Source organism: Lissotriton helveticus, chromosome 2_1, assembly GCF_964261635.1.
Source record: "Lissotriton helveticus chromosome 2_1, aLisHel1.1, whole genome shotgun sequence".
Classification (NCBI taxonomy): domain Eukaryota; kingdom Metazoa; phylum Chordata; class Amphibia; order Caudata; family Salamandridae; genus Lissotriton; species Lissotriton helveticus.
Window position 1 is genome coordinate 298,805,507 of NC_136059.1, and position 16,234 is coordinate 298,821,740.

The 16,234-nt window shown below is 43.1% G+C and overlaps 1 protein-coding gene across 1 annotated transcript in view; it reads right to left on the minus strand.

The window, feature by feature from the left end:
* FECH (ferrochelatase) overlaps positions 1-16,234 on the minus strand; it is a 271,577-nt gene that overhangs the window by 147,877 nt on the left and 107,466 nt on the right. Inside the window, exons 5-6 of the mRNA XM_078674860.1 lie at positions 13,919-14,053; positions 9,229-9,335 (exon numbers count right to left, since the gene is read on the minus strand). Coding sequence (XP_078530986.1) covers positions 9,229-9,335; positions 13,919-14,053 — 242 coding nt within the window. The remainder of the gene's footprint in view (positions 1-9,228; positions 9,336-13,918; positions 14,054-16,234) is intronic.

A 16,234-nucleotide genomic window follows, 5' to 3' on the forward strand; every position in this document is an offset into this window, starting at 1 on the left:
TAGATGGAGTCGTGGTCTGAACCTGGATCCGACGTCTGTTCGGGATCCTGAGCGTCGACGATCTCATCGTCGTCTTCATCGAAGATATTCACCGGGTCGGACGCTGGCTTCAGCATCGTTTGTCTTGCTGCACGTCGGAGCCTAAGCGTCTTCTTCGACCGGACGCGAGCACAAGCTAGACAGTTGTCCTCGTTGTGGTCTGGTGATAAGCACTTGTTGCACACCGGGTGTACATCGATGTGCGGGTATTTTGAATTACAAAGGGGGCATCGTTTGAACGGGCTACGTTCCATCGACGATCGGGCCTCTGGTGTAGAAAAGGCCACGCGGCGCTCTTCGACGTCCTGCTTCGAAATAAAGTGGAAGAAGAACTCGGCAGCGATCGAAATAAACAATACAGACGACCCCGAAGGCATTTTGGCCTTTTAGAAAAGTTTCCGAGCTGCAGTCAAGAAAAGTACATCCGAACCCAATGGCGGAAAAAAACAATCTGAGGATGGAGAGGATGCCCATGCGCACTGTAGCCCAGTGGAGGAGCCACCTATCTCGTGATATTTCGAAGACTCTTCCAGGACAACAATGTGCAATCATCCGGACCCAACACTAGGCGGCGATCTATGCATAAGATGTGAATTCAGCAGCCCACATGCCTCGAACTCCAATAAAACCTCTAGAGGAGGTCAAACAGTGTCAGTCATTGGTGGAAGAGGCCTAATTTTTTTTCCGTCTCCATCAAAACATCAGTCTCCTGAAGGAGGAAGAATAAGGGGCACCGCTTAAGAAGGAAGTTAGCCCGAGGTGAACTGCACAGCCAACGCCGTCCGGCGTGGATATGGCGACGCTTCAGCATTGGAGAGGAGCGATATAGTAGCACCGTGCTGTCATAGTGCTGTCATAGTCAACATCATAGTAGACTGATCAGACACTGGCGTCGCAGGTGGGAACCTCAAAGTCCTGTGCACCGGATCGGACAACAGATCCAGAGGGCCTCACTGATACAGAGGGAGAACCCAGCAACATGGATTCAGTCATGGCTTCTCTAGCCTTCTTGGGGCTGAGACACACACCAGAGGGAGGCGAGAAACCAAAGATAGCATTAAGAAAGTGATAATATTCCCTCATCTGGTCCTGAGTCCCCCCAGCTCCAGGAAATACTAAAAGGCGCAAGGCAGACTCTTGCTCCAACTCCTAAACCGGAGGACGATCTTCAGAAGCCGCGCATACGTGGCAAAGGCAGGCCGGCCGCAACTTCACCCACTTACGGTTCAACTTACCCTTTGCCGTCAAGGTCGAAGGACGCTCGTGGGAAGGACTTCTGGAGCGGCCTCTCCATCAGTCCTTGGAACGAGAAGGTGCCCGCGAACGATGTGGAGCCTGCGATAACCCCGCCACCCAGAGTTTCCTCAACGCCTTAAGCTAAAGTTGGTGACAGGAGTCGCAGTCCTCGGAGTCATGGTATTTACCAAGCCACAACACACAAATACTATGAGGATCTGTGGCCGACATCTGCCATCCACAGGACCCACAGGGTTTGAAACCTGAGAATATCCAGAAAAAGCATACAGTTTCATCAACAAAATGTTATGACAGGCCAAAAAACTGCAGGAGGCACCGCTCTCCGGAGCCGCGTTATAAGTGCGGAAAGGAAGGAACTGAAATCAGCGCATAGTGAAGGGCTTTTTTTTTTTACTTTATCAATCTTCATGCAGTGGACGATGTCACCGCAGGGGTTGCTCAACGCCCTCTACCGACACGCAGAGGTACTGCTGTAGAAAGGTTTCTGGGTCCAGTCTGGCTCCTGGGGATAATTCAAAGATAAGGATTCTGCGGCCAGATGTCTCTATCAAATAGAATGTTTTTTGGTTGACACCGAGGGAGCTGTGGTTGGTTGCCGATTCCGTGCCAAAGGCTCGATCAGAGGAGGTCGAGACTGAGGATTTAATCTTGGTGGAACTTTTCGGTGCCAGGCCCAAAGGCAGAGCAAAATGAAAAAAAAAAATCTGATCCAATCATGGCTAGGTGGCAGTGGTGGTCCGGCGTCCTCTAATAATGGAAAGGGTGAGGGTTTGGTAGACTTTTTGGATGGTGGAGCAGGATCTTCGTTGACATTACTCACATGCTGCTCGAGTGGCAGGGTGTACTTCAATTCCTCCTACATTTCGCAGCCAGAAATTTCATTGACGGTGAAAGCTTCCTCTTCCTCCATGGCAGCATGCTCTTCCTGGGCATGCTCCTCCGTGTAAATATCTGGGGTGTCATATTCAGTGCAAAAAGACATTTACAGCCGACATGCCCTTCGATCCCAGAGTCTTTTTCTACCAGAAAGACTTGCACGCATTGCAGTCAGTCTCACGGTGATCAGGCGAAAAGGCATGATGTTGGTCAGTGTGTGGATATTTGGTGAGGCACTGCGGGTAGACTTTAAAAGGTGTCCGTTTTATCAGGAACACATCTTCAGCACTGACATTGCACATGGAAGAGTAGACCCGAGAAGGGGGGCGTCGCAAGAGGCGATCGTTCGGTGTCCGAACCAACAAACATTTCAAGGGGTGCAGAAATGTAAAAGCGTGTTAGAGATAACAATACCACGAAGACAGTACAGGACCAAAGACTCGTACCGAACAGAGATAAACACGAAGATGAGGCACACATGTCTACACCTACGGTGGAGAGAAAACATTCTAACAAAGGAGTTGATGACTATGCTCAATATCACTGAGAGGAGTCACTCTACCTCATAACTCAAAAGAATTCTTCCAAGAAAAACAAGTTGCACACCTCCAAACTCAACACTGGATGGCAGGAGTATGCACAGCATGTGTATCTACAGCCACACATGCCATCAAACACTATGTTTTGAAATATGCAGGATATTTAAGGCTGTAGAGTAAATAATGTAATGGGTTTCAGGGTTCCTTTTTGTAATTTCCAGGAAAACAGTAATCTGTGTTGTCTTGGTTTTTATGGCACAGTGCTACTGCATGTGTTGCATATACTGAGGATATTGCTCATTAAGTGTAGTTGTGTAGGCTAAACCTTTTGGCTTACCAATGCATGTTATTAAAAGTGGTTGGTACTTGGGGGTCGCCGACTGTAAACAGGAAGATCATTAGACATTCAGTAGAGGGTCACCTTAAGCAAAAGCCAACAATGATTTAATAGAAAAACTTTGACAAGAATATATGTTTAACACTGTCACAGAAGGTGCGTGCACCTGCTCCCTGCAGGCCTGGTTTATGGGTTATGTTACACCCTCCTCTTGCCTTCCTATAAACTCTCTCACTTTGAAGTCAAAGAAAGATAAGTAAAAAAACGAGGCCCCTCAGAAGACAGTCTGCCATTTGACCTTTGTGTTTAAATGCACAGCAAACATGACAAGGTAAGAACAAGATTTAATGGCCTGTTTACAGAAAGAGAGATCTCAGAAGGATGCAATAAACAAGGTTTGGGCCAGTGAAGGGACAACCTCAAGCTGGACAGCCTAAAATAAATAAGTCAGCAAATAGAAGGCAAGGAAATGTGAGTTACAAAGCCAATGGTAAGCTTAAGGCAGAATGCATTCCCAGGAACGCTTTCTGAATGTCTCCAAGGTCTCTTCAGCAACCCAGACAGCTGCATTATCTGGTCTGGTAGGCTTTGACCTAAAAGGGATTTCTTTGTGTGCACAATGCAGGTAGGACATAGAATTTGTGAGATGACCCAGTGTAGGTTTTAGATGCAAAATAGTCCCTCATGCATTGAGGCGAAATGATTACCAACCAACCAATGTCCTCAGATGAAAGAGTGATACTTATGAGTGGTTGAACCAAAGCCCATACTCTGCATGTATTAGTGAATTGGTAATACAAACAACTGTACTGTTAAGCCAGATGTTCATTTCTTATGTATGAACTATTATTGGCATTCAAGGCATACTATTGGTTTTGCCATCATGTATGCTGTTTGACAATGCATTGTTCCATTTATCTTTTATCCCCCAAGTATAATACCTGGTAGGGGGGAGTTAACTGCATGCTATTTTCTAAAACAATTGACCTGGACATCCATAACTGAATACTTGTTCCATGCTGATACTTTTTACACATTTCTTAAACTTGTCCAAAACATTTTTAAGTCATCTCCTTGTGAAGTATATATTACTAAGCTAAGGTACCCCCAATGTACTTTTAGGTCTAGAGGAGGGGGAAAAGAACATACTAAATATACCAAGAAACCTCTAAGCTGACCATTGAAATGTATCCAATGGGTGTAACTCAATGTCTATTTGTCAAAGGTACTGCACACATATCAAATTATAAACAACTGATACGTTTTCATTAGAGTTCTATTTTATTCATCATATTGATTTATGATTATTTTTTTCATAAATTCCCCAAAATCTTTTTTATATTTGTTATACTTTTTTTGTTAATGGAAAATGATAGTGAATTACAATTCATTATTTCAACAGTGAAGACACTTTTATACAAAAGATAAAAAACTAAACAATATCAACATTGTCCAATCATTCAAAACGGTCTCACTATTCATTCTTCTCATACACACACACTCTCATACTATGCAAAATTGTTAAAAAACGTCAAACAACTGAGATACAAGGACCCTATATGACAATGTATATCATTTTTACATGGTAACAATCCCATACATTTTTGTGGTTGTTAATCCTTATTTTGGTGTTCCTCCTTGGTGGAGTTCTCAGGTGTTTGTAGATGGCCTACGTACGTTTCAGTGGAAATAGGATTTTGCCACCTTCATCAGGGCCGACAAATACATACTAATAAAACTGGGGGTTCTTCACATCTCCATTTGTTCTGTCTTATGACATTCTTTGGTTACTGTAATCAGGGATGGCCCATCTTGGACCTAGGCGGCAATATCAGTTAGATGTAGATGTTAGTAAATCTCTCTTGAAGGCCCCTGGCCCTCCTCCAATCCCAGATGCAACGGGATCACGTTGTGAAGAGCTTGCAACTTTCTTTCATACCAAAATTCAAAAGATTCTTCTGAGCCTCCCCCTTACTCTTACTCCTGAACCACTCATGGAAGTTAATACACCCTCTCAAAGGAAGGCTCCCAAGCTCTCCTCCTTTTACCCCCTCACTGAGGAATTGCTACTCCCTCTCCTTAAAGCAATAAAAAGTGGTTCGCCACTCGATCCGGCCCCAATTAACATTCTGAAATCAGTTCTGCCCACTATCACTGCACCAATTATTAATTTAGTTAACTCTTCGATCGAAGCAGGTATAGTCCCACGGGACTGGAAGTTGGCCATGGTCAAACCATTGATTAAGAAACCTAATCTCGATCCCGGAGACCTGTCCAGTTATCGTCCTATTTCCCTTCTCCCAGGTATCAGTAAGTTGGCGGAAAGGTTCATAAAACACCAATTATCTTCATTTCTGGAAGCCTTCAATCTTCTTCATCCATCTCAAACAGGCTTCCGCCCTGGGCAAGAGACGGAGACGGCGCTTGTAAAGGTGGTTGAGGAATCCAGGAGGATTCTGGACGCAGGTGGTAGCGTGGCCATTATCCTCCTGGACCTCAGTGCCGCCTTTGATATGGTGAATCACCGTATCCTTTTACTCGGCCTAAACAAACTTGGAGTATCGGGAAATGCCCATGCATGGCTGGACTCATTTCTGCAGGAAAGGTTTTTTAAGGTGTTTGAAGGGGACTGTCATTCCTCTCCCCTACCCTTGCAGTGTGGGGTCCCTCAGGGTTCTTCCCTTAGCCCCACACTTTTTAATGTGTACATGTCTCCCTTAGCTGAGATAGTGGCTCCCTATGGCATCAAACTGGTCAGTTATGCCGACGACACCCAGCTCGTGGTCTCTCTGAATCAAGCAGAGCTGTCCCCAACGAGTCTGAGTGCCTGTTTGGAGGAAGTGGCCAACTGGATGAGCCTGTCTCAGCTCAAGCTTAACGGCGAAAAGACCGAGTTTATGCTACTGGGCGGGCAGGCAGGCGTCATTCAATGCTTCCACACTATGGCCACCCTGTATGGGCCCTGGTCCAATCCCTAAAAGTGAGAGCAAGTTTTTAGGACTCTGGTTAGACGAGGATCTCTCGTTTAAAGTACAAGCCAGGAAAACAGCGGCCACCTGTTTTGGTCTGCTAAAATCCATACGCAAAATTCTGCCCCAGTTGCCAGAGAAGGCCAAAAGAATTTTAGTTCAAGCCTTGATTTTATCCAGGCTTGACTATGGAAATGCGATCTACCTGGGAGCTCCGACTTCGGTGATTTGTAAGCTTCAGGTTGTCCAGAATTCGGCAGCCAGACTGCTGACTGGCACCAACCACCGCTCCTCCGCCAAACCAGCGTTAAACTCACTTCACTGGCTACCGATAAAAGAACGGATACATTTTAAGGCCCTCTGTATCGTTCATAAAAATCTTCAGGGCAAAGGCCCTTCAATTCTCACTAACCTGATTAGACCCTATAAAACGTTCAGAAATCTGCGGTCTAATGATCTCAACCTGACTGAAGTTCCCAGAATCAACAAGTCTCGCTCTGGAGGTCGCCTTTTCTCATACAATGCATCAAAATTGTGGAACTCTCTGCCCCTCTTTCTTCGTCAGGAACCCAACCTTCTTTCTTTTCGTAAGAAACTAAAGACATGGCTCTTCCCGCAAACCAAATAATTAAGAATATTTAAGAACAATTTTCAGTTTTTTACCATCTCTCTGCTGTTCCAAGCGCTGGGATGCTCCAGGGTAGCCATGCGCTATATAAGAATGGTTTCAATTCAATTCAATGTAACATGGTGTATAGCCTTTCTGGGGATTCTTTAGTCTCTAGCGTTATTGGTTTTTCTTGAGATGCAATAAAGTAATCCTTTATGGCTACTGTGTGCTTTCAAATTACATATCCAAAGTGGGATTGTTATTTCTTGTCTATCAATGTAGAACGTAGTCCCAGTAAGATGCACGTCTCCTTTAAGTTTTTTGTGTCGCCTCCAAGAAATGGGGTTCCGGGCCATCCAAAAAGGCTTAGAGGTTTCTTGGTATATATCTCCTTGTGAAGTAACAGGCATCAGAAGTTTAAAAACCCTGGAATGAAGAATAACTTTTGGGACTAGCATTACAAGGCTGTTTTGAACTGGTTTTCTCCGACTTTGGGCAGTTTAACCCGTTCCGTGCTCCCGTCGGCTGACGGGAGCACTACCTCGTGGGTGCTGCCGTCGGTCAACGGCCGACTGAGCCCCGCCCACTCAATAGGACGCCCGCACCGCGGCGGCAAAAACCGCAGCGGTTAAGGCGTTAAAGTACATATTTACCACCTGCGACAAGTGGGTGATAAATATGTTTGAGGGGCTAATGGGGTTGGGTGGTGTGGGAAGGGTGGCAGGGAGGACGTCTGGAGGTTGGGAAGCTTTAGGCTATCTCGAGGGAGCACTGTGGTTCTGGATGGGCTAGGCAGAAGGCAGGTTGTGTTTCTATCCTGAATGCAAAAAAAAAACATTGATGGACAGAATGCAGTACAATGTCATGCATTCACCCCAGTACAGAGATCTGGCCCTTAATCCATCTTTTTTTTGTTCGCCATTCCAGTTTCGACCCAGTTTTATGCAAATCAGTCTTAACCTGGCACCCAATGTGAACAGTCCAGCCCGAACTGCCAGCCCAGGTCCTCCCCGGACTTGAAACATGCATCCTAGGCCTGGTTTCGGGTTTTCAGCCCCCATCAGCCAGGATAGCTTGACTCCAGTGGCATGGAGAGCAGGGGACCCATGTCTGGGCATTCCAGATCCTTGTGACTTGGGGTGAATGTTTGCATTGTCAAGCATTCTGTCCATCAATTGTTTCTTTTGAATATGTCGCCCTAAGTGGGAAGGGTATGCCCAGACGTGGGTCCCGTGCTCACTACATCACTGGATTCAAGCTAGCCTGGCTGATGAAGGGTAAAGCCCAGAAACCGGTTCCAGGATGCTTGTTTCCAGTCCAGGGAGGACCTGACTTGGCAGTTCGGGCTGGACTGTTCCCACAAGAAACAGGGTCAAGACTTATTTGCATATGGCTGGTCCAAACTGGGGTAGTGTGGTGAGCAAAAGAATGCTGGATTAAACCCAGATCCTTGTGACTGGGGGTGAATGTTTGCATTGTCCAGCATTCCGTCCATCAATTGTTTCTTTTGCATACGTTGCCCTAAGTGGGAAGGGTATGCCCAGACGTGGGTCCCGTGCTAACTATATCAATAGATTCAAGCGAGCCTGGCTGATGAAGGGTGATGCCCAGAAACCGGTTCCAGGATGCTTGTTTCTGGTCCAGGGAGGACCGGACTTGACAGTTCGGGCTGGACTGTTCACACAAGGAACAGGGTCAAGACTGATTTGCATATGGCTGGTCCAAACTGGGGAGGTGTGGTGAGCAAAAGAATGATGGATAAAACCAAGATCCTTGTGACTGGGGGTGAATGTTTGCATTGTCCAGCATTCCGTCCATCAACTGTTTCTTTTGCATCTATCCTAATTGCACCTGTCCCAGTTTTTTGGGGAAGCAGATCCGAACCACATAAAACCAGTCTGGTGGTTTCAGACTTCCCACCCACCCCTTCCTCATTCCCCATTGGGCTAGTGCCTCCGGACAACTCGTAATGATCGGACTGATGTAGTGAGCTATCAACAGAAGGCCATAAACTGACGATACCAATGAAATGTACCCAAACTTGGCAAACAAGCAGCTAAGACACTCAAACATTTCTAACACTGGTACACCATCTTTCAAATCACGGTCTGCTATAAGCCAACACAACTACTCTCTTAGTTCATTTTATTAAAACATCAATTGCGGACACAATTTTATACCTCAAAGCCAATGGTGGTATAACGTTAGTGGACCATATGGTTATCATTAAACAATGCTTTGTGGAGCAGAGCAAATGAATATTCAGAGAAGTCCACTACTCATCAGAAATGTGGTATAGGTTTGCTTCCATCTACTAATAATTTAGTATAGCATTTTTTCTAGATTTAAAATAGATGTCTTTAGGACACGTCTTCCAGGTTTTGTAGAAAGTGGTAAGTGGGCATGGGTTCGGTGATTTATGAGCCTTGCTGCAGAAACATGAATACAACTTACAAGCCATGGGCTAGAATCTCAGCTAATTTAACTCAGGTCAACAAAATCAGTATCAGTGAGTCAACTAATTAAAATAAGGACCATTGGTGCGCCGAGACTTTGGTGAGTGAGCACCTTGAACGAAGACTTTGCTAGTAAGATTAATACCTGAATTAGGAGTGGATGCGTAGGCCATCTGTCAATAATACTCCATTTCATTTTTGGCTTTTCTCCCTTTTTGCTGTAATATCGATATATTGCGTTTAAACTGCTTCCTAAAAAAAACAAATACAGGGAAGTCAGCCATGATTTTAACATGTAATATGCAGCAATTATTTCAGACAGACCCAATGACAAATACAGTGAATGTTTTTGTGTACTTTGTTTACTAAAACCATGAAAAGCGAAATCATCTCTTGTTTACAATCCATTTGTTTATAGTGACCACATAGTCATACATAAACCTGGGCTCCTGCATGCAAACACTGCAACATCAGTGTGGGAGAGACACACTTAATGTATAGATGTGTATAGAATGACACTGTAATATGAACAATGTGTGAATCAATGACTATTCTGTCTGTACAAAACCAATAAAATATATATATTTTTAAAGAATCCGTGCGGGAGAGTCAAGCATTGATTGGATTTTGTGTACTATATCAACATCGAAAAATGCAACATTCAAGTTATACAGACACAAATAAATGCACATGCAGCAATACACCTACAAACCTTCAAGCACAAAGGCTACTGCACATGCAACAACTCAGATAAAAGCGTGTTTGCACATAACTCGCAGGTACATATCCACACAAAGACACCACACATGCAGTTACAAACATAGGGATGCAGGAGGATGGTTGCAGTAGTGTGTGGTTTGATGGGTCACTGATATATGAACAAACAGGCTCAAAGATTAGTCTGTGTGTCTAATGGAACAAGAACAGTGCCACAACAGCAGCCCTGCTTTTCCTGCTATTTTTAATTTGTTCATTTGCCCGTATATGTTGCTCTGAATTTTTGCTTCTTGGGAGAGGTTGTGGGAACCCTAATCTCTAGAAACCACCAACAAAAAGTGTTGCACCAGATGCCAGCAGTGCTAAAGTTTTTTTTTTTTTTTTTTTTTTGGGCAAAAACAGGGAGTCAGGGGAGTCAGGTCCTGGGACTTGTAGTTGGTTGGACCATAGGTAACGGATATACAAACACAATTTACCAACTACACACTTCTCTAGGTCCTCCACTTTGAGGAAAAAACCAAGTGATACTCCTAGGTTAATTGGGTAAATCTCATTCGTACCCTTTTATTTTATTATTTTGAGTTTTTTTCTTTTATTTCATGTATGAAAAGGACACTTAACGTTTTCGTTCATTTACAAACACAATACATTTCTACAACATAAATACACCATTTATATATACACAAATATATTTTGATATATACACAATAATTTTGAACAGTATATTTTACTGCTCGTACTTTTTTGAAAAGACACAAGTCACGCTCTGGACTCAAGGTTCAAATAAACAACAACCAAATGCAACAAGAATTTCAATAAACCATAAATCAATTCTTTGGTCTATTAGGCAATTTGATGTCTATTTCCTCTATGTGCCGACGCGTTTCAAACCCGATGTTTTCAATTGTCAGGTTCTCCTCAGGGCTCTGTCTTTAAAGTTTAGCAAATCAGACAGCTGTGCAGCCTGGTAGGCTTCAACCACAAAAGGATTTTTTATGTGTACTATGCAGATTCATTTGGTTGTTGCCTTGCCCTTCTTGACTTAAGGGAAAGCCACAAATAGCTGATTATCCATTTGGTCCCAGAAAGTGTGGTTCATGTAATATGGTACTGCATATTTGGTGTCTAGTCTATTCAATTACTTTTCCTCCTTGGTTGGAGTAGGATGAGAGAAAAAAGACAGAAGAGTAACAGACTGACGTACATGAAAAGCAGATCTAATTTCGATAGGAAGGATGCACAGCTATAAAGACCAACGTATCCAGGGAGTAAACTGGACAAACCAAGAGGAGTTGAAGCTCTTCAACCCTACAGTTTGAAGTTATTGCCACCATCAGTACTGTCTTCAAATTAAGAAGTGGAGAATTGTGGATAAGTTAAAATGGGAATTCCATTAGGAATGTCAAAGCAAGCTTTAAATCCCACTGAGGAACACTGAACATGAAACATGTCAAGTAACCTTTTACTTTTAGAAAGCACTCTACTAATGGTTATCCAAGCATAGATGGCTGGACGTGAAGACGTACATAGCAGTGGCTAGAGTTAAAGACTATCCTTTAGCCATAACCCCTATTCCTTGAAGGGCAAGAAACAATGGGAATTGCACGCATGAATAAAAAGAATTCAAGCATTTCCATGTGCACCACTGAACAAATTTGTTCCATCAAGACAACAACGTCTACAATTTCACCTGACAGGCAAAATGTCAAGCTGATACTGCTCAATCTGCACCAGCAGCATACATGAGTTAGGGTGAAAGACCTGACCACCTGGTACGAGATTAGGTCAACTCCTCACAGGTGAGGAAAAGATGGTCAAATTTCGAGGCCCAACAAATTAGCGCACCAGATCCTACGCAATCTAGGGGTGATAATGATCAGTTTTGCTCAATCCTCCCACAACTTCTGCAGGACCTGCAACAGAAGTGTAACCAGTGGAAATGCACGTAGCAGGGCCAGGGACCAAATCAGCCTGATGGCATCCCACTAGGAACCATTCAGAGGTAAGTGTATGACACAAAACAAGGCCATTTCCTATTCTGAGCACTGACAAAGATTTTCACCTGATCTACATCTACTCTTAAGCTAAGGTAACTTAAAAGGCAGACAAGCCGCTATCAGAAAAATTCCCTGTTGCCTTCCAATACAGGGTTCACAAGCCAACCGAGCTGGGCAACTCCCTTTATGATGGAGACACTATTTTCTAAGGCACAAAATTCACCTTTTCTGCATGGATGTCCCAGCTTTTTCATGTTTTTCTGAACTATATTTTTTCTAGGACTGTGTGCTAGACAGGAGTAAGGTGCCTTTGCTTCCTCTGTAAACATAGTACAAATGGCATATTCATAATTGACACAATTACCTTGCCTATATGTCACCAGTATTTGGTGTAGAAATCGCCCCCAGTGTTTGAAAGTTAAAAGTTACTTGGGGACTACAGCTCCAATTGTGCCACCCAGAGAGTGAGCCTACAGAACATGTGATTCAGGCCTAGCATTGTAGCTGGAATGCTGCAGTGCCAAACCTGCAGTGCAACCTGTCGAAATAACCCTTGTTGACAGGCAAAGACCTTCCTTTTAAACATTAATAAGTCACCCTGATTTAGGTCTTGTTTAAAAGTGGACCACCTAGAAAATTCAGGTCACCATTTCTCTTCTGTGACAAGGCTCCAAAAGATATTTTCACAGTGGCAGGCTTGGCTGTCCTATACATAACACCAGAAAACAGATTAAATACTAAAATTGATATTTCAAGTTTGGGACATAAGCGAAACCACTATTTTTTATTCCGATTAGAAATCCAGTTCAAAGGTGAAATCCGATTTTGAGTACGTATTAAGGAAATGTAACTTTTAGAAAGGTACCTTAATCCAGCGCTAGAAGCTCCAGAAGGATAATTTGCATTAGTATCCCACGGATGTATGACATTACAACGCATGCTTTTACATCGCATGCTTTTACAACGCTGTTTTACAACGCATACCATTACAACGCATAGTGCTTTTAGGCGCTGGATAGTGAATTGTTTAATTTACTATTCCAACTCTAGTCCCCATGGATAGTAGGGAAGGTGTTGGATAGTACATTAAACACATTCCCTATCCTAGAGCGCCCCCCAGCGCAATGCGTTGTAATGGTTTGCGTTGTAAAAGTTGTGTCGTAAAGGCACTGCGTGGTAAAAGTTGCGTTGTAAAGGATGTTTCCTGTATCCCACAGCTGGTGAGCCTGTACTTAGCTTTTTTGTGAAATTCCTTCCAGGAGACACACAACAGACTAGATGGATTGAAAGGTTGACCTGAAAGGGCAGGGTTGAATACTCTGAGCTCAGCTGGACATTCAGGCTGGGGGCTGCTGCCTCTCCTGTTGGCAAAACAGTGTCAAATGCTGCCTGAAATGACTGTCTGTGGCACACGTGAGGCTAGTGCGCCCTTGAAAGGAATCAAACAGGACAAGATCATAATTTTTGTCTGGTTGCTAAAGGACCAAGCTTTGTCTTACCAAACTTGTGTCATTTTTTGTTAGGTGCCCTAGGTCTGCTTCAAATTGAATTTTAGTGTTGGATGTGGATAATAATCCACATTTCTTACAAGTGTACATAGCATAGAGGATGTTTGTGAGTATTGCAGAGGCAGGTAGCCTAGAAAGAGTCTACCCTGACTGGGTAAGAGAAAAGGGGGCTCAACATGAGAAAGGAAGCAGAGAGGGGAGAGATGGGCAAAGGAGATGGAAAGATTTCTCTTGGTAGATGTAAGTGACTAGACGAAATAGGATTTAAATAGGTGGTTGTTAAGTCTTTTACAAAATTATATTTAATCCTACTTTTTCTTACATTTGACATTTTTATTGCATGTGGCCACCGTGTTAAGGGAGAAGGCTTGTTTTCTTTTTTTCTTCTTTATATTTTGTGGCATATGCTTGCGATAATTTTTTTTTTTTTTTAAATGCTCATCCCACCAGGTCACTAAGGCCAGACCATTCGGTTTTGTCTGTGTTTTATTTAAAAATGTTTTCCCATTCAAGTACATCTTTTAAGTTTGTTACTAATGCTGTTACTGGCATATTACTCACAGAAATTGTCAAAAGAAATCCTGAGGATAACACTTACACTGAAAATACTTACCGGTCGTAGAGCAGCTATATTGCGGATACTGTGTGAAAGCAATAGCCCTTTCAATTCCATCTTTCTCCATTTGTTCAATGGCGTCTTCTGTTAGAGGATTAACGTATCGAAAGCCAATGTAATATTTGTGAGGTGCTGTTGATGGAATTCAAGTATAAAATGTTAATGCAAATCTGCATTGAGAAAAAAATGTAATCTTGCTGTGAAACACAAAAAACATGTGATAAGGCATGGACTACCATATATGGTAGCAACATAGGGGGATCAAAGCTAGGTTGCTTTCTGTGTGATTGACAACATTGCGCTTGGGCAGGATGCAGTCACTCACACAGAAAGGAACTAATACAAGAATGATACTACTGCAGACCAAAGAATGAACAGGACTAGCTGACAGCCCATTTAAGTAAGCATATTACATATATTTTTTTGTGCAAAATCTAACTGTCTTGCCTAATGCCAGACATAAAGGGGTTTGAGAAATGTAGCATATGTTTTCTTAACCTGCAAGGGAATGCTTGTTACATGTAAAAGCAATGCAGAGGCGGAAGAGTAGTTTCTTCTATTTTTTCAACCAGAAAAGTACATTTCCAGTTAAAAAAAAAAGACAGTGGAAACAGTGCTGGAGTAATTTTATTTTTTCAGCGTGCAGGCAGAGTCTCTCCTGCCACCCGCCAGCTTGATTACTCCTATTTCCTCTCATTATCTCCAAGGTCTACTGGACAAAAGAGTGGCCTAACGTCAAGAGCAGTAGACCTCGAAGCTGGGGAATCGGAGTCGAGTCTCGACAGGGACGCTAATCATCCTGTGATTCTGGGCAAATCACTTATTTATTTATTTATAAAATTTTATATAGAATCTCCCCGTGCCTAACAAAAAAACATGAATATGTCCATCTGTTACACAACTAGTGCTCATGTAAAGCGCTCTGATACCTTAGGGTCAAGTTCGCATTATATAAAACTCCGATTTAAAAAACAAAAAGAGGAAGAAAAAAAAGACCATGAGTGGCATCCCAGTTTAAAGCGTAGGTTACCTTCTCTCCCAATTGTCAGATTACATTCACAGAGCATCAAGAACTAAATCCCTCACTAAGGAAAATTTGTGAATTTGAGGCGATCTTCAAATGGTAACTGGAAATGTGGATTTCCTGGGGGGAAATTAATATTATTTCCATTTCCCATTAATTTGCACAAGCCCACATTTTTTAGTTGTGCAGAACATTATCAGTCCAACACATTTTGCGAGATTAATATTGTTTCCTAAGGGTCACTAACACATACAAAGTATCTTATTTGCTTTCCAGGAGGTGTAGCCCATGCCCAGCACGTTAGGTTTATTTTAGCATTGCCTAGAAACAGTAGCTGGCAAAGTGAATTCAGTCATTTGGTAGGATTTACACAGGTGGCTTAATGTGTATATGTACCGAGCTTAAACCAGATTCTAGAGTATATTAAGATTTTACAATCATTTTTTTTAGATGTCACCCACAAACAGCTTTTAACTGCCTGTTTTCCAAGACTTATTGTGGACAATACCTACAATGGGCTGTGGCCCTGTCCATTGTTTATTATTATTTGGCTTTTTTTTCAGTCTCATTAGCAGGCACCGTACTCCGTGGCTTTGTGTAGTATCCTGTGTCGCTATTCCCTGGATGTCTGAGATGGTGTCTGCAATGCCGAGACTGAGGATTGTAATAGAATTCTGGTTTGTGGTGTGGACTAGACGCAGGAAGACAGACAACTGGAGAAAGAAATGGAGCCTGATCAGGACCTACCTGCAGTTGATTGTAACCTAAGGCCTAACACGCAATATCTACTTGAATGGCTCCTGACTGTCTTAACTACAACACTTTCCTCCCTTTTCGCGTGTCCTGTCCCTCCCATGGAACCATGGTTTCTTTACCATCCTTTTGATTGTATAATTACCATCTTTCCACATCTCCGCACCAGTGGACTACTGATTTCTTTGGGTTTCAGCATTCCATGTGTGTGCATGTGTTTTCTTGCTCTCTGCTCTGTGGGCAGATTGCCTCTCACGCCCCCCACTCCCCTACATTCTCTTTGTGATGCTTACTGTGCCTTTTCTTCCCAAATCTTCCCCCACCTCCAAGGTCCTTGTGGCTCCCGCAGCAGTGTAGACTGGCACCCTCACCCACTCCTCTACTATTTTTACAAACAGTAAATTAGAATTTAAAAGAAATAGTTTTTGCCTATGCGGTTTCACTTTTGCTTATTGCGGACCAGCATTGAGAAAAACATTGGCAAAGCCAAAGGGTCGGGTGAACTTACTGAAAGGCGTGACCCATTGGCTTTGCTA